The sequence below is a fragment of the Pan troglodytes genome, chromosome 14 (assembly GCF_028858775.2).
Source record: "Pan troglodytes isolate AG18354 chromosome 14, NHGRI_mPanTro3-v2.0_pri, whole genome shotgun sequence".
NCBI classification, from domain to species: domain Eukaryota; kingdom Metazoa; phylum Chordata; class Mammalia; order Primates; family Hominidae; genus Pan; species Pan troglodytes.
Window position 1 is genome coordinate 65779590 of NC_072412.2, and position 19712 is coordinate 65799301.

Genomic DNA, 19712 nt, shown 5'->3' on the forward strand with positions numbered 1-19712 from the left:
CAATATTTTTACTAATATTTACTGAGCCTTTTCTATATGTCAAGCACCAGGCTAAGAGCTTGAAATGCAGCATCAGGTTGAATACGTTGGTTTAATCCTTAAAGTGAGGAAACTGTATGTCTAAAAAACAAAAGAACAAGCTCCAAAACACTTTTGTACCTAACAATTTCATAGTATTGAGCTCAAAAATAGGACAAAGGAAAAAAATCAGCCATTAATGTTTTCGGGAGTAAAACTAGTAAAACTGTACTTGTATCAATAACATAATTTGTAAAAGTAATAATGTTAATAATAAAATATCATTATCACACCTACCCCATATGCTTAGCACCTAAAACTCTGGGGAAAAGATAAATTTTACCCAAATGGAAAAATAAATTTGTACATTACCACTAGTATAGACGGATGAAGATAGGAAAAATTAGCATTCCCCTCTTCTAGCTTATAAATCCACAATGGTCAAAATAGTAATATGAGATACAAAAGGATCAGTCAGTATTTCATATTTTCAATATAATGCTTTTATTTCTTTTCCCAGATAAGAAAGAATAAAAGAAAAAAATAAGGAAAGAACCATAAAAGAAAAATAAGCACAATCCTTCCTCCTATACTGGAATAGCAACTCGAATCTAATGAATACCTCAGGCTAAAAGTAAAAGCATTCCGTGCCCTATTGAGCACTCCAGGTAGATTCTACAAAATCTGGGCACTATAACAAAGCTAGGCACAAAGTGAGCTTTACTATCAAATCATTTTACATGTTTTAAAAGAAGTTTCATTTTTTAAAAGAGAGGTTACTATGATTCCATTCACACATGGAAAAATCACTCCTAATCTATCTTTGATGAAATTGCACACACGATTTGCTTAAACCAAGGTACAATAGAACACTTGAGCAAACTTTAAAAATACTTTTTACATAAAAATATGACAGGAATCCCCCTAATATTGACCATAAGTTGGTTATCTTGTATTTGGCAATTTGGCTGGGGGTTGTTTATGTGTGTGTATTACAATTTGTGCACTTTCTATTTCATGTAAAATTTTCATAATTTTATATGAAATTCTCCTCTTAAAGTTGAGCAAGAAACACAACCCAGAGAGGTGAAGTATACAAACAATTTGCCTTTGTTGAAGAATTAGTTAAACATATGCAAGACTGAGAAGATTCTGTTATAATGCCATTTGGAGATGGTACACCACACTTCATTAATATGGCTTTGACTGTGTCTGGGGTATACTACGTTTTACAAATTAATATCACTTATCTTCAGGGGAAGCTAAATGAGCACCCTACTGAGTATTATCTCATACTGAGTAATCACACTGATAATCAGTAATGACAGTTTAAATAAAATTAATTAAACAAAAAAAGGTTCAAAAAAAAACTATCTGAATTTTTAGCTATAGTATATCACTGTAAAAGTGAAAACGCAGTGTTTAAGGTTTTCAGTATTACAACATTTTAAACACCAAAAGGCAAGTGATTCTTTAATTTAAAATAAAAGGAAAATATAATTAGTCATCTTACAATTTCACAAGTATGAAAAACTACATATGACATAAACATACTTCATTAGAACCCAGAAGGGAGTAGAAATTTTCACGAAATCCAGGAGAATTATTAAGCAAACAAAAATTTCTTCTCGTTATAGAATCAATTCTATCCAAATACATACCTGAAATACAGAATAAAATCTACTGCTTGAAATTCTCTATTTTCAGGCAATCTTACACGACGCTTAAGAGGGGGTAAAAACCTAACAGCTAACATAGCTTGGCTCTTTAGTTAACTTTATTACTAATCTGGGAACTTTGTGATTAAAAACAAGCAAGGCTCTGGAGTCTGACTTCACAATCCTGTCCAGCCACTTGCTTAGTGTGTTACCACAACTGAGCTACTTAAACCTTCCATGATGGTACCCATCACAGAGAAGTGTTAACAGGAAATAAAAGTACTATTCACTCTCATCTTTGGATTTAAAAGGCTGAAATGCCTTCCCTGACCACTTTATCTAAAGTAGCACGTGTACCCACCCCTTATCCGTCACAGCACACAGTACATTCTCTTCCTATGTCCTTTCACATGACTTACGAAAATCTGTAATTATCTCATTTGTTTTGTAATTGTTAACTCTGTCTCTTTCCAACTAAAACGTAAGTGCCATGCTAGACAAACCATCAACTGTTTTAATCACTGTGGCAGCCCGTCTCTAAGATGGCCCCAGTGATCCTGATTTATGTAACCAACAGATATTGTGGAAATTATGGAGTGCAATTTTGAAGACTAGATCACAAAAGATTTTACAGCTTTTGTTTTGCTCCTTCTTGGGAGTATGCCAGCTGCCAGATCATGAGAACACTCAAGAACTCCTAAGGGGAGGCAAAGAACATGATAAAGAATTGAGGGCTTCCACTAAAAGATAAACAGGTTTCTTGCCAACAGCCATGTGAGTGAGCCATCTTGAAAGTCCTGGTCAAACCTTCACATGACTGTAGCTCCAGCCAACATTTTTACCGCAAACTCAAGGCAGAACCCAACCCAGAACCACCCAGCTAAGCAACTACCAAATTCCTGACACACAGAAGTGCTATGAAATGATAAATCTTTGCTATTTTAAGTCACTAAGTTTTGGGGCAACTCGTTATATACCAACAGATAATGATTATAGTCATGTTGTGTATGCAGCCTATAGCACAGTACCTGATAGTTAGCAGTCAGTCAAGTAATACTTGTTGAAGGTATGAATGAATGAGCAATTACTAGATGATAAAATATATAAAACATAGTTACCATCCCTACAGATGCTTACCATTTGAGAGAAAAATATGCAATAAAGGATCATAATTTAAGGTAGAATATTGTAAATGCCCCCAAGAAAATAAGCCAAGTGAACTAGCAACAGGAATGAATGATTAATTCTAGAGCGGGGAAAAGTACCTTGAGAGGGGCTTTGGAATGGAAGTACAACAGGGAACTTGTGATGCTGATATGAAAATTATAGAACATGTTAACTGCTAAGCAGTATGTCTGCCTGTTCCATGGTCTTTACGTTTAAGCACTAGTGACATCACTGGTACAAAGATGTATCACTGTGGAGAGAAAAACCAACCATTCAATCTTTCAGGTATGATAAGCTGAGGCCAGTTTTAGGCCATAGACTTACCACCCAGGAACAATTCCTACCATCCGATCAACTGCATTCTGACTTCGATATCCCTCAATGTTACAAATGGGCTTCTTCAGCTCTTAATTTGTATTTTACTGAAATTTATAAGAAGTTCTTTAGCCAGAGGCTTCTTTGAAAAGACAAAAACTTACTGTTCCCTCCCTACCAAAAAATACTTGATTATCTACTTATAATATTTTGTCCACATTTAGGTTTCACATAGTATTTTAATATTATTAAATGAAAAACAAATTTATGCTCTTAAAATTTCTTCAATTGCTTGAAAATAAGTTACGACATGCAATACGTGTTCTAAAGCCAGCTGTCATGCCATGGAGCAGTGTTTGGAGATGCCTGCACAGGGAAGAACCGAGGCCTCCCCGCACCAATTAGCATCCACTTGCCAGTCATGAGTGAGCCACTTTGGAAATAGATACTCCAGCCCCATCAAGGCTGCAGATGATTATAATCTCATGAAAGACCTCAAAACAGAACCATCCTGTAAGCTGTTTCCAAATTTTTGATGCAAGAAACTGAGATATCAAATGTTTATTATTGTTTGAAGCCACCAAGTTTTGAGAAATGTTATATAGCAATAGATAATTACAGAGCTCCTCATAGAATACTTTTAAATGCCTAAAATATATACGAACTAAAGTAAAATGAGGTTATAAAATTATTAAATTTCAATATATCAATAAATGTTCTTCACTATTGCATTAAATAACAAAGGTAATGACAAGTCTAATTTCAACATATTGTCAAATGTAAACCATATTTTGAAATATCTTCAGTAACTACTGTGCTTTGAAAATATCTGATTTCTGTTGGTGATAAAGTCGCAGGCCAAATACTACTGTGGGTTTTTCTGGCATGCTGATAGGTTTTTTTTTTTCCTATATGCATAACTGAAAGAAATACTAAATTTCATTTACAGATTAAAGAAAATAAAGATTTAATTTTTTCTTCAAGGACACCACGAATTCCACCAAGACCCCTTGGTGGTCCATGGACCACAAGCTAAGAACACCTGGTAGGTGGGTACAGAACGATAGCAGAAATTGTGGTGGAAAAGGAGAAAGTAACTCAAGTTCCAATGCCTTCAGTGAATCAGTGGGAGGGACTAGAAGACCTACAGTTGAGACCACCACCAAGGAGGAACCAACAGGTTGTATACTCTGATGGTTTATGCTTCAAAGAGAGCTGGAAGCTTTTGAAGTAAGAAGCCACCAGGAAAATAAAGCCATCAAAGAACATCCAGGTTTCAACTACAGCAAGAAGGAAAGAGAACATTCAAAGAAGATGACAGACTTCGAGTTCCAAAGGGCAAAGTAGGAGGGTTTGGGAAGCCTGGAGGACTTGAGAGATATCAGATGAGAAGAATGAATGGACCTGAATAGTGAGAGAAGCAAAGGGGTGATTACTGCTGATATGAATTGATTATGACTCAGCTCTGCTGAAAGGTGATTTGAATTGTGATAACTGTAATGAAAATTAATAAAGACATAAACCAAAGCATGTGGACTACACCTCCTTTATTCATCTTCTCTCTGTCCCTACTGTCGCTAGCTCAGGCCACTTCTAACCTGCCTCCTAGCCTTCTAACCTGCCTCCATCTCTTCACTGCCCTCTCCCCCTACCATGCTATAGCAATTCTCTACCCCAACATCATTCAACCTCCTGAAAATGCAAATCCAATCATGCCCCTCACTCCTGTGGTTAAACTCTTTCAATAGCCCCTCGTTACTCAAAGGATGACATTCTTGGCTCAAAGGTTCATCTTGATCTGAACATATTTCCTCTCTAGACAATCTTTTCACCACTCCACCACCTTACACTGTATGATCTAGAGATAATGAACAACCTAGAATCTCCTAAACATGTACAGGCTGTTCTTTGTGCCTAAAACCTACCCACACCTCATACCCCATCCCCTTACCTGGCTAATTTCAACTCAATCTTCAGCTCCCAACTTAAACTACAGCTCATGTAAGAGCCCATTTTGATTCCTCAAGACTGAGTTAGATGCTCAAAGACTTAGTGCTTGCATCATATAATATGTATACAATTCTTTAAATGCCTGTGAACTAGGCTTTAAGTCCTTGAGAACAGATACTGTTATTTTATTCACTAAACCCCCTCTGAACTTACCACAGTTCTAAACATGTAGTGGATATTATATTAATATTTGTTAAGTGAATAAATTAATAATTAGCTTCCTATCTTCCAGGCCTGGAACACCCTAGCCATTGCTTCTTGCCGTGCTAAATTTTTCTCAACAATATTTTAAATAAAAAATAATTAACACAGCATATCAAGGGAGAATGCCAGGTGTTATGCCTTTTATATATTCAATAGGAAAACCCAGACTCTTCCTAACACTGATAATTTAGAGTAGGCCCCTACACTAAAAACAAGGATAACTTATGTTATTTAATATCATGATATAAGGTAATAAGAAAAATATCCATTCAAAAAGGAGCACACATATCATTGAAAAAAAAATTTAACATTCAAGAAACCCCAAAGTTCTATCTACCCATCTACTCAAAGTACAATTCTAATTGCATATATTTAAATATTAATAATATATACTTGAGAAGTAATATAAATTAGCCCTGTATATATTACATTTTATTTTAAAAAGCATAGACCTATATTACCCATAAACAAAAAGTCATCTGAAGACATCAATAATCGCTTTCTACTTGCCAACCTGACATGCTTCCACTACGAATCCATTTCATTGGTATGCCAGAAGTAAAATTAATAAGGAGTAAAAATTACACCAACTCCTGCCAGCCCAGATTCCAACCTGTCCTTCAAAACTCAGCTGAAAAGTCACCTTCACATGAAGTCTTCCAAGATCAAGCTGACCTTCCAGCCCCTATCATACCACACTAAAACTACTGATTGTCTATACATCCATTTCTCTACTGCACCCAGACGACAGAGACCTTCTTTTTCCATATTTGTATTTCTAAAAGAGTACTAGGCACTCAACAAATTATTAATGAACGAGTGGACAAAACAATGAATATACAAGTCTGTACACCCTACTACATATTAGTATATTCAACTCTGAGAGCTCTTGATCTTATTCCCAAGTTTGTGCTGATTTGAGGAGGAGCTCTCTAAACTATCCTATAAATATTTAAAGATTCTAAGATAGTACTTAAGTATTACTACTGAAAATTTAAGTACAGGAAGTCCTAATTAACTCATTAATGGGCTAAGAAAGGCCCACCTGACTAAATGAACAGTTTAAGTTATTTAAAACAGAACTTGTTTGGATGTATTTTACATTCAGTCGCCCCAATCCATGCTGGTATTTCTACTTTACACAGAAGAGTATAATATGACTACATAGTTTTACTGAAAAACTGTGGTTGGGCAGACGGTACATCACACTTTTTATCACTCATTGTTATTAACTTACCAAGGAAAATATAAAAAGTTAATGAAAATAGAAAGTAAATTATAGTACAGAGAGCCTTATATCCTACTAGAATAATAAGATAAAACTATCTTAAATAATTCTAGGTTGAGCCTTTATTTTTAAAAGCTACTGTCTTATGTTCTATTACTTGACTTTAAAGTTAGGCACAAATTCAGGTAATTAAAGTCATTTTCCTTTCTTTCATAAATATGATGTATAATTTAGCATATATCCCACAAGACACATCACATCTAGGTAGGTACAGGTAAACAAAGCTCAGTCCTATTAGGCCGCATTCATCGCATTTGAGTGAAGTCTCACAGAAATCACATCGGAATGTACTAGAGTTGTCTGGTAACAGTTATACCGAGGAAGAAGGCCCAGAGAACAGTTAGGAGGTGAGAGAAGAGCGAGGTGAAAGCTTCCACTCACTCACTAGAACCTACATCCACAGCAGGTGATTTCTGCAGTGGCTCTATGACCCCATTACCCCGGGAACTTTGAGGAGAACAAGGAAAGCCTGTATCTATATCTGGGCGCAGGCAGCAGTTGTTCTGAGATATGTGAAGTGCTTTCTATACAGAGAATTTTTTCCATGTCCTTTATAATTAAAAGAATCTCATATCCTTTAACAGATGACCTCTCAGTCCAACACCTCACTATTTCTTTGGGGTGGATTTTTTTCAGTTTTGTTTACTTGAGATATTCAAAATAGTTCATTTCTCATCTTAGAAAACATCTTAGATATAGTATGTCTTTATAATTATAATGATTTTCTCCGGATTAAGGTCAATGGCTATGATACAATTTCTCTTTTCCAATTAGAAGTCTCATATCGATGGCATCAAGGGAAAAGCGGACAATATTAAGATACGGTCTTGGTAACATGGAGAAACCCCATCACTACAAAAAAATACAAAAATTATCCAAGCAAGGTGGTGTATGTCTGTAGTCCCAGCTACTTGGGGGTCTGAGCTGGAGCCGAGGAGGTTGGGGCTACAGTGAGCTGTGTTTGCACCACTGCCCTGGGTGACAAAGCGAGACCCTGTCTCAAAAAAAAAAAAAAAAAAAAAAAAGGGAAAGAATGAGATATACTTCTAGATTTTACATTTGGTGCTCTCAGTGGAGAAAAGGATAGTACTTAAATGGCATTATAATGCTTTTGATAAAGATCATGTTATTTGGAGCCAATCTGCCAGAGTTTTCCTGGCTGCCCTCTATGACTCTGAATAAGTTACTTAAGCTCTCTCTTCCCCCAGTTTCCCCATCTTTAAAGATGGGAACAATAACTTACTCAGAGGTTTGGTGTTACAATTAAATGTGTTGATATAGTAAACATTTGGAACACTCTTTAGCACATAGCTAACAATTACATAGTCCTTACTGTTACTTAACACACCGCTCTTCTAATTAGCAACCACAATTCCCTAGTTATGTTGTTTTGTTTTGTTTTTTTAAGACAAGGTTTCCCTCTGTCACTCAGACTGGAGTACAGTGGCACAATCATGGCTCACTGTAGCCTCAAACTCCAGGGTTCAAGTGATTCTCCTGCCTCAGTCTCCCAAGTAGCTAGGACTAGGACTACAGGTTCACATCTGCATACCATCACACCCAGCTAATTTGTTTTTTTTTTTTTTTTTTTTTTTTTGGTAGAGACAGGGTCTCCCTATCTTGCCCAGGCTAATCTCGAAGTTCTGGGCTCATGCAGTCCTCCCACTTCAGCCTCCCAAACAAAGTGCCGTGATTACAGACATGAGCCGCTACACTCAGCCCCCTAATTATGTTTTTATACTCCCTAAGTAAATTCTCCAGCATCTTATATCTTTGTATTCCCTAGAAGGTTTCTGCATGCTAATGAGAGATACATTATCAAGTTAGAGAGGCAGGGTCCTGTCATGAAGGCCTTATCTGCCATGTTAGACTTGACCTATATAAAACAGGTGCAATTAAGCAGTTTCAAACAGCATAAAACATGATCAGATAGGCAATGTAGATAGATCACTCTGATAGCTGTGTGGGAAGGTGGCATTTTGGGTAGCAATAGGAAGCTGCCAGAGTCCAGAGAAGAAAAAATGAGAAGACCAGGACTCTGATAGAAGGAACGAGAGAAGAAGAGATTCAAGAAATAATCAGAAAGAAACATTGGAAAGGTGAAGCTACTTTCTAAGAGAATATAAGGAATAAAACAAGTTTATGAGGAAAGTAAAGGGTCTAACTTAGAGCACACAGAGCTTCTAGAACAGATGAGACATCCATTGAGGTTATTCAGTAGGCCAATGAATTATTTCTCAATTGGAGGAAAAGGTCCTAAACAGAGATATACATGGTTAGTTGAAAACTTCAGAGGTGATTACCCAAGTAAAACACTACATACTGAGGAAAAGAATAGTAGAATCAGGAAAAACAACTGAGAAAAAACAATAATTTAAGGCAAAAAGGAAAAATTATGCAACCAGATAGATAATGAAAAGTCAAAGGGGTATGAAATTGAGAAAATTTGATGTCACAGAAGTCAAGAAATCTTTGTTCTCCAAAGAAGCAGCATATGATTATATCAAGTAGAGTAGGTAAATCCAATAAATTTCCAAGAACTAAAAACTAATAAAAATTATTTGTGATTTTAAAATGTCATTTATTAAAGATAAAGAAGTCACAACAATCTTATATATATGCACTTTACTGCAAAGCTTCAAAATACGTGAAGCAAAAACCAATCGAACGGGAAAAATAAAATCTAAAATCACAGTTGGAGACTTCGATACTTCTCTCAATAATTGTTAGAACACACAGAAAATTAACAAGAATACAGAAGATGTGAACAGCACTACCAACCATTCACAATACACACGAACACTGACCAAGATAGACCATGTTCTGGGACATAAAGTAAGACTTAAAAAACCAGAAAGGACAGAATTCATGCAAACTACAGGTCTCTGACCACGAGGGAACTAAATTACAAATCAGACACAGTCAAATATCAGGAAAACCCCTAAATATTTGGAAGTTAAATAACATATACCAAAATAACCCATGGGTCAAAGAAAATAAGAAATTTTAAAATATTCAATTCAATAAAATTTTGTGGGATGCAGCTAAAGCAGATGTCAGAGGAAAATTTATAGCATAAAAAATCTAACATGTTAGCAAACAAAGGTATTAAATCAATGACTTAGAGTTCTACCTTAAGAAATCAGAGAAAAAAATAATAAAACAAAAGAAAGTAAATAATACAGGTAAAACAAACAAAAACAAAAAAACTATAAAGAAAATTAGTGAAAACAAAAGCTAGTTTTTCAAAAGATCAATAAAACTGGCAAACCTCTAGCCAGACTAGTCACAGAGAAAAACACAGAAAACACAAATTATCAATATGAGGATTGCAAAGGGGGTAATTAATACAGATCCTGCATTAAAGGGATAAGAAAATATCACAAACAACTTTATACCCATAAATTCAACAACATAGATAAAATTTAAAATATAGGTAAAAATTTAGATTTAACAATATAGGTAAAATGTATGTCCTTGAAAGACATAAACTACCAAGGCTCACTTAGGAAAAAATAGATTACTTGAATAGTCCTATATCTAGTAACAGACATTTAAACAAGAAAACGTCAAATAAGCACATTAAAAAATGTTCAACATTAGTAACTGTGGGAAACAATTTGTCAGTTTCTTATCAAGTTAAAGACACACTTACTATATGACTCCCACAAAAAACAAAAACATATACACACACACAAAAATGCTCTACTCAAATGCTCATAGCAACTGTACTAATAATAGCCGAAAACTGGAAACAACCCAAACTGCTGAAGAGTTAAACCAATTGTAGTATTACCAAACAATGAGCCAGACACAAAGGCAACATACTTTGTGACTCCATTTATATGAAATTCTAAAAACTGAACTATAGTTCAGAATGCTGATAAGTGTTTGTCAAAAGCCAGGATGGGAGAAGAGAATTGACTGTAAGAGGGTATAGAGGGAACCTTTTGGGGTGATGGAAATATTTCATATCACGACTAGTGCACTCATTATTGTATATACTTCTCAAAATTCATCAGATTATACTCAATACTGGTACAATATAATGCACGTAAATTATATTGTACGTAAATCATACCTCAATTTTTTTTTTTAACTTTTAGGTTCAGAGGTACATGTGCAGGTTTGTTATATAGATAAACTCATGTCACATAGGTTTGTTGTACAGATTATTTCAGCCAGGTACTCGTCCTAGTACTAGTACTTAATAGATATTTTTTCTGATATTCTCCCTCCTCCCACCCATCACCCTCAAGTATGCCCCAGTGTCTGTTTTTCCCCTCTTTGTGTCCATGTGTTCTAATCATTTAGCTCCCACTTACAAGTGAGAACATGCAGTATTTGGTTTTCTGTTCCTGTGTTAGTTTGCTAAGGATAATGGCCTCCAGCTCCATCCATGTTCCTGCAAAGGACATGATCTTGTTCTTTTTTATGGCTGCATAGTATTGCATGGTGTATTAGTACCATACTTTCTTTATCCAATCTGCCACTGATGGGCACTTAGATTGATTCCATGTCTTTGCTATTGTAAATAGTGCTGCAATGACCATACGTGTACATGTGTCTTTATGGTAGAAAAATTTATATTCCTTTGGGTATATACCCAGCAATGAGATTGCTGGATATACCTCATTTTTTGAAAGTGTGTATTACTAATCATAGCACTAAATTATAAATGCACGGTTTACCAAGCATCTTACTTAATTTGTCCCTTAAACTATCTCTATACCAAGGCTCAAAAGCTACATAACTAACACAAAGTCACACAGCTAGAAAATGGCAGAGGTGGCATTCTAACCTGGCTTTCCTACATGCAACTACATATAATAAAGAATAGACACTAATGCAAAGACCTCATGACTTCCTCTAGTTTCTGTGCAGGCCAATGTTTGGTTTTCTAGCTATAGCTGTTAACCATTTGTGGGTCATGAAATCAATTTAGTGGATTCAATTACCTTTTTTTTTTTTTAAGGAATGGAGAGGAGTGAAGAAAACTAGAAAGGAATGGAAATAAAAAGATCAGAATTCATTTTGCTTAGAAATGTTAAATACTGGTTTTTAAACTTCTGTTTCAACTGAGAAGCAGAGAGTTTAGGAGTTTATGCATGCCAGGCTACAAAATAAAATGTATTTCTTAATGTAGTATCTAGTCAAAAAGATTTGAAAACCATTGCTGCAGGCCAAACAGTAAAGCAGGCTGCAGTCAGATGAACAAAGAGATGAGGATCATAGAAGTACTACAATGTAGACAAATGGTTATGAAGGACAGGAGAGAAAACAGCAAGTCAAAAACAACTCCTATACTCCAAAAACACACTGATGGATAATTCAGCATTGTCACATCCACATTCAATGTCTTCCAACTTACCTTTTCAAACTTGTCTCCCCTCACTCCCCCCTCCTCCCAACCTTTTTGCCTCTATGAGGAAAACCTTCTTCAAAACCCAGGTATAAGCAATGGAAGTTATAAGCTAAACATTTATTCACCTTTATTTATTACCCTAGCACCTAAGCTGCACTTTATACAAAGAGAATGCTCATATTTATGGAACAAACACTGCTTATAGTCTATCAACTCTGCCTAGGGAACCCAACACTATAGCAATCCTTTATTTCTTTAACAAGACAGTGAAATTCAATTCTGATAGTAACTCAAGAAATAACCTTAAAACATGAAGTACTTTTGCAGACCTTTAACAAAACAACTTAAAGGGATAGGTTTTTAACATTAATGCTTCCTGTGATGTTTTAATATTTCTAAAATACTGTTATTCAAATGTATGACTACAGCACATTGCTATTCTTATATGCCTCTCTCAAGTTCTGACCAAAAAAAAGGCTATTCACATTAAGAATTTCTACGTTGAAAGCATACATGCAATGTGTATGTTGTAAGGGGGCAAACTTCAATCAGAAAACATATTGCCAGTACATATCAAAGCATCATTGGCAAATGCTGCCCTGAGCTCTAACACACCAGAAATAGTTTAAAGAGCCCTCAAAATATCCAGCTACCCTTTCCCTTCTCACAACTCTGCATTGATCTATAACATATACCCTGGAAGGCTCAGCTGCAAATGTGTCACACCACTTCTCTGTCTGTACATCAAGAAATATTTTTTAAAGGGGTAAAAACGGACAGAACTGAATGCAGCAGGTCAACATACTTAAACTTAAGAAACTCACCAAAACTATGAGAAAGGAAGAAACTGTATAATTAGTCCCAATTTAAATAAGTGAACAATCAAATAATTGATTTGCCAAGGTAACAGAGCTAATAAGAGGTAAAATTCTGTCTTTCACCAAGAATCTTCTGATTCCAAATCCAACAATGCTCTTTCTACACTGCGTCAGTCAACAATGAATAAGAAAGAATTTACTCTTTGGTGTCTCCTGTTGAAGATAGCCATGCTTATTCTCAAATCTCTACAGCAACAGATACAGATGCCTAAACTAGGCTACCTGCCTGATCCTTCCCTGGACTAAATTCTGGGCCTACTCAAGAGACAAGCTAAAGCACAAGATCAGAAGAGAACAGTGAGAGTGAGGAGACAGTAGTTCAGTCAGCAAGTCCATGTGAAGAGGGTCAGTGAGGAATCCAGGAGAGACAGACATGTGTACAATTAAGAAGAAAGCAGGGGCAAAGCAATCCAGGCAAGCGGTCAGAAAGACTGACAGAAGGTCCTCATTACAGCTCCCTTACCTTGTGCAAAAAAGGCAAGACTCTGTCTCTGGGAAGCCTGACTAGCGCCAAGCCAGGCTGAGATTCAATACCAGGCAGGTTATCAGAACAGTGACTCTTTCACTTGTTCAACAAAAAAATTTATTAAAATACTCACTATGTGCCAGAAAGCATGCTAGGTACTGGAAGTATTCATTACACATCGTCCCTGCCTTCAAAAGGTTTAAACCATTGAGAAAGGTAGATAATAAATGATGTATTGTTGAAGATATGCACTAGGCATTATGGTAACAACTCAAAAGTTTTTACCTTACCAAGGCCAGTTGCAAGGATAAAGGGAGAGGTGAGGAATGGGGGAAGGTCAGAGAAAGAACTAAGAAAGTCCTCAATAAGGAACTCAATTATTAATATAAGATAGAGCAACATGGCTTCTGGAATGGCATGCCGAAGCCACCCCATGACTCTAGTTTCTAAAACTTAAGGTAAAGATTGTGGGTTGGCAGTGTGCAAGGACTGTCATATAATGAAAATAAGGGCAGTGTTTGAAAGAGAAAAAAATGCAATGTCCATAAAATATGAATAAACCTCAAAAATGTCATCATACAGAATACTATCCAGCAATAAAAGTGAATGAGGCTGGTGCAGTGGCTCACATCTACAATCCCAAAACTTTTGGAGGCCACGGCAGAAGGATCACTTGAGCCCAGGAGTTTAAACCCAGCCTGGGCAACATAGGGAGATCTTGTCTCTCCAAAAAATTAAAAACTTCAAAATTAGCTAGGTGAGGTGGTGCAGGCCTGTAATCCCCGCTACTCAGGAGGCTGATGTGGGAGGATTGCCTGAGCCCAGGAGGTCAAGACTGCAGTGAGTCATGATCATGTCACTGCACTTCAGCCTGGACAACAGAGCGAGACCCTGTCTCAAGAAAAAACAAAAAAAAAAACAAATGAAGTACTGATACATGCAACAATGTGGATGAACCTTGAACACATTATGGTAAGCGAAATAAGTGAATCACGAAAGACCACATACGATATGAGTCAATTTATATGAAATGTCCAGAACAGGCAAATCTATACAGTCAGAAAGTAGACTGGTGGTTGCCTAGAACTGAGGGAGTTGAGGGAAAACAGAGAGGGACTATTTATGAACATGATGTTTCTTTTAAGGGTTGACGAAAATGTTCTAAAAATGACTGTAGTAATGGTTGTACAATTCTTCTGAATATACTAAACACAACTAAATTATACACTTTTAATGGGTGAATTGTATGCTCCATGAATTATAGATCAAAGCTGTTACAAATATATCACTGTATATCATAAAAATTCAAACATAAAAATTGCAGATGGTTTATCAGCCTTAAGAAGCCATTTGCAAGCTGGGTTAAGTTAGCACAGTAAGTATATGAGACTTAAAGCAATGTGGAACAAAATTCAAGCTATAACTGTATCACTTGCCAGCTGGGCACACTTGAGCAAGCTACTTAATCTGTCTGAGCCTCAATATTGTCAACTGTAAAATAAAGACATCTACCTTGCAAGGTGAGAAATCTGTATTGTTACCAATTTCTATATGTTAGTATATGAAAATGTCATCCAGAAAATTATATGTAAATATGCTTTTCTTAGGTACTATTCAAAGGAATAAAACATATCAACATTCTAATACAATTTTTTAAGTCATTCATGTCAAGATCTACGTTTCATTCATCTTTGTATTCTGCCTTACCCAGGTGCATAAGACAGTACTTTGGATATTAGAAGTACTATTTTCTAAGTGCTTACTATGGTCTAGGCATTCTCCTTCATGCTTCATATATGGTGAAGTTTAATGCAAAGCCTGGTCAATGGGGGGCCATGCTTTTTCCTCTATAACACACTTACATATTTTTGGTGTCATTGTTTGTGTTTTGTTGTTGTTCTTCTTGTTATTCCTTTACTATTAACCACAAGTTACATTTAAAAATATATTTCTCAGAAAAACTTACTTGACTATGCAAGAATCTACAATGGTGCTATAAAGTGTTACTATGAGAAGCCCTATTATTTTCAACATAAAAAACGTAGTAAGGCATGCCCGGTTCTCTCATTTTTAAGCAAAATTTTAAAAATATATATGCATAATATTTTAGTCTGACTTACTTTAATTAGCAACTACATATTTCTGAAAAGCTGACATGTCTTTGCTATTTTTACTTCTTTTTTGAAGTGTGCAACTCATTCCTAAAGAATGAGAGTTGATTTGAATGATTCAAAGTTGACTAACAATTTGTAATTAAACAAATTTTTTTAATTAACATATCCACCATTCACTTTACAACTTAAAACCAACAATTTAGTGTATTTTACCGGTTCTGCCTCTTATTTCAGCACTATAAGAATAGTACGTTTCCAATATATGTGACTTTTAGCAATTTCAAAGATGTTAGCAGAGCACACCATCAATGTTATATGGTTAGTTACAATTCATAACAAAGGAAACGTTGAGGATAATCTTACCATATCATCTGTCAGTGTCCTAATATTTAAATGCTGCAAATTAAAAAAAAAAAGCAATCATATTAGTAATTTATAACAGCTTCTTTATTTTAGTTAATAGGGTACATTCAAAATTCTACAATCCTAACTTGAATATAATTAAATTTCTGACAGTCCAATAAAAACACATTATATATAATCGTTTTAATCTCTTTCTCAAAAAGATGGACAAAAGTTACCCTGCGCGCGGTAGTTCCAAACACTTACTAAAATTTTTTTACTTTGTAAACCTCACAAACTAAAAAATTAACTATGGTACAATAAATATATTATCCCAATTAACAGTATTAATTACCATTAAGTATATTAACTTAGAACACAATGGATCTGTCTGAGAATGAGGGCACATAGAAAAAATAAAATTAAAAAAACACTGGATATAAAAGATTTTAATGTGATGATTTTTCAGAAAATTTTTCATATTATAAAACAGTGAAACTTTAAATTTACCATTATTATGCAGCATAATAGATAATGAAGTACTTTGCTGGCTTAAGTAACTTAAACAATTCTAGTAACGGAGAAGAATGTACTAAAATGACTATTTGCATCTTTAACATCAGTTTGATTTATCACGAGTGGTGACAGTAGACACTTTTCAATTTCATTGCTAGCTTCAAGGACCCTTTTGCTGAATTCCTTGCTAGACAAACATAAGACCATTCTAGAGAGTGAATAGTTTCCTGCAAAATACAATTCAAAAGAAAAAAATAATTATTTAGAGAAAAAACACAGAAATCTAAGTTTTATAAGTCCCAGTGTCGGGAAAGATATTGTATTCAAGTAACTGGAATCAATTACCAATTCTCCTTTCTCTTATTCACTGGAGCATTCAATTTTTAAAGGGGCAGGGAAAGGGTCAAACACATTTTCTAAATAGGAAACAAGGTCTACTCTTTTATAAGGACAGATGTTAACAACCATTATCTAACAGACTAAGTGGTACACAGTTAAATTCAACATTTACTTAATAGAATGAAATTTATCATTCATGTTTGTATACTCAAGTACACCTTCATGCTCATGAATCTACCTCAGTGATAATCCAGATTAAAAATCTGTACAATGTAAATCACCATCCCAGATTCTCTTCTCCCTTTCTTTCACCAAGATGTTCCTCCTTCTAGTGCAAAGGAAAGAAGGTAACTGGGATCTAAAATGAATTTTGTGTATACCAAAGAAAATGTAGCCAAATGAAAGACCATTAGCCACACCACTAGGCTCCAGATTGAACTGCCTTGTTGAATTAGAATCACCTACTTTGACTTGGGAATAAGGAAGTAATAATAGTGGATTAACTAAGGGTTAGTATCTAATACCAGGCTATAGAATTTGCTTTTTTATCAATACTGTCTTCAGCCTTTGAAATTAACAAGTATGCACGGTGGTCCTTAAAAGTGGTTGGGATCCTGAACGGGACTGTAAAGTATGTAAGGAACTTAGGGCCACGGTGTCACCCCAGAGACCATTACTAAAATTAAACCCAAACGTAGAGGGCTCTTGAGTTTGCAGAGAAAGGAGCTGGGGCAATGCCTGTGTGGGGCGTCCTTCCTCTAACAGCCTGTTGTATGTGTGCCTTCCTGCCAGTAGAGGCTTCCAGCCTATTGCATTTGGTTAACCACATTTCACTCTTGTTATTCTACAATCAGAGGTATCACTCCAATCACATCTCATTTCACTCTCAAAAGGGTTCATTTCAAGTTCCTGTGACAAAGAAAAATAAGTGGCAGGTAATGAACTTCTGGCACAATGGCATGCCAAGTGGCCTAATGCTTAAAAAGTAAAGCCAAAGAAATAAACTATAAAGCTGAAATCCTATTTAGGATGGTATGCCACAATAAAGAGAAAAACATCTATTTAAACAAATAAAATATTCCCAAAACCAGCTTGAATTGCCTCAAGAAAATGCCATAAAAGTGATATTTTAAAAAGTAAGAGTAAAAGACAATAAAAATAGATAAATAATTTTAAAATAAAGACGACTAGGGTCCAGGCAAGATTTATGATCTAAAAACTACATAAAAGATACAGAAAGTAAAAGGAAAATAAAACTAGATAGGAAAATAGGAAATGTAAGTTACATGATGCAAAATCCAGTTGTAAACATTCAAGAGAAACACTTATATACTGTCAAAGGTCTAAAATTAGACCATCTTTTTAAAATTTCAGTTGGGCTCACAACGTTCAGGAAAAAGAACAGCCACTCTTATGTAAAAACAAGGCAACCCAGGGATCCATTTTTGGTCATGGTTTTCTTTTTTTTTTTTAATATATACATTCTGAAACTATCTCATTGAGGGTATAGCTTTTTAAAAGATTTAATTTCCTAAAGGCTTGATCTGTTTTCAAACTATATAGGTATGTACATAAGCCCAGTTATAACCTATGTTATTATATTTCCCAAAGAACATGTGATGAATCACAACAGAATTAAGATGCAGGTGTATCTTGCATGGAGAAGAAAACTCAAAGGGATGTAGATGTGGAGAGTATAACAGAGTCTGAGAGAAAAGAAGGTCAAATTCATCATTCCTTCTCTTCCAGAGAACACTTACCTATCAATTCTCACCATCAGCAAGATAAGTCAATAGGGCAGGAAATCACAGCAAATTCAACAGTCCAGACGGGACTGGAGAAACTCACTAACAGAGTAAGGAGCTGGAAAACTGATCTGAGAATTGTGTTTCTTTCTACATCAAAACAATAAAGTCAGAATAGGTTTCATTTCAAGATTTAGCTTGCTGAAGAATAGAGATTACATAGTTATGTACACACATGCAATCTTAAACCACTCAAGATAGGCTAGCATTAAAAATCTAAATAAATCTAAGCACTAGTAATTTCCCTTAAAAACTGGAATGTCTCATCATAGTTTACTTTAAACGTGAATTAAAGAAAAAATAAACACTAAATGCTTAGTGAAAAAATGTAAACACTATATCAAGTGGCAATCTTTTGTAGGATGTCTGAATGTTATTACTAAATTCAAGTTTATCATTGAAAAGTTTACATGATCTCAAGGTCCTGCCTGTTTGGCTTATACACATAAAATAGGGACTATCCATGAAGTAGAAATTGCCAAGAAGAGGGAGAAAGGAAGAAAATGACTAACTAAATCCTCAGATAATTCTATGGGGTTTTAGCCTTACTTTTGTAAATACAAAACTATAAGGGTAATATCCTTAATTAAAATTAGAAAAAACTTTGTAACACAAAAATCTTGATTTTATGGTGGTACTTGAGGTACTGTTTAAAATGAAGTACCTCTGTTTTATAGCCACCAGCAATGCTCTTTACTGTCTTCTAGTTCAGGAAAATAGTTAACTACAAACATCAATCCAGTTCATGAGTAGCCACCGTGGACATCTACTCCAAAAAGGAAATAGAAACTTAAAACCGACTATTAAATGGAAGCAACTAGGAAACACCTTTAAAAATAATAACCTGATAGCAAATTTTTAGGGTTATATTTACCAAAAAAAAAAAAAAAAAGTTAGAAGCATACAGTTTTAGACATTAAAACTTTCATATCTAAATGTGACTTTGTGACCTTTACATATATTACCTACCTGGCCTATGATTCTATAGGTGTTATTAATGTTTTATGGCACTGAAATCAAATAAAACTCATGATTTTAAATTATAAACAGTTCTGCCGGGCGCGGCGGCTCACGCCTGTAATCCCAGCACTTTGGGAGGCAGAGGCGGGCGGATCACGAGGTCAGGAGATCGAGACCATCCTGGCTAACACAGTGAAACCCCGTCTCTACTAAAAATACAAAAAAAAAAAAAATTAGCCGGGCGTGGTGGCGGGTGCCTGCAGTCCC

The 19712-nt window shown here is 35.3% G+C and overlaps 1 protein-coding gene across 5 annotated transcripts in view; it reads right to left on the bottom strand.

Moving 5' to 3' along the window:
* Positions 1-19712, bottom strand: part of DIAPH3 (diaphanous related formin 3) — a 490848-nt gene that overhangs the window by 443860 nt on the left and 27276 nt on the right. For 3 of the 5 annotated variants that reach the window (XM_054665346.2, XM_054665345.2, XM_054665349.2), the window contains exon 2: positions 15847-15879. The exons of the other annotated variants lie outside the window; for them this stretch is intronic. In XM_054665346.2, coding sequence (XP_054521321.1) covers positions 15847-15879 — 33 coding nt within the window. The remainder of the gene's footprint in view (positions 1-15846; positions 15880-19712) is intronic. 5 annotated transcript variants of the gene reach the window in all.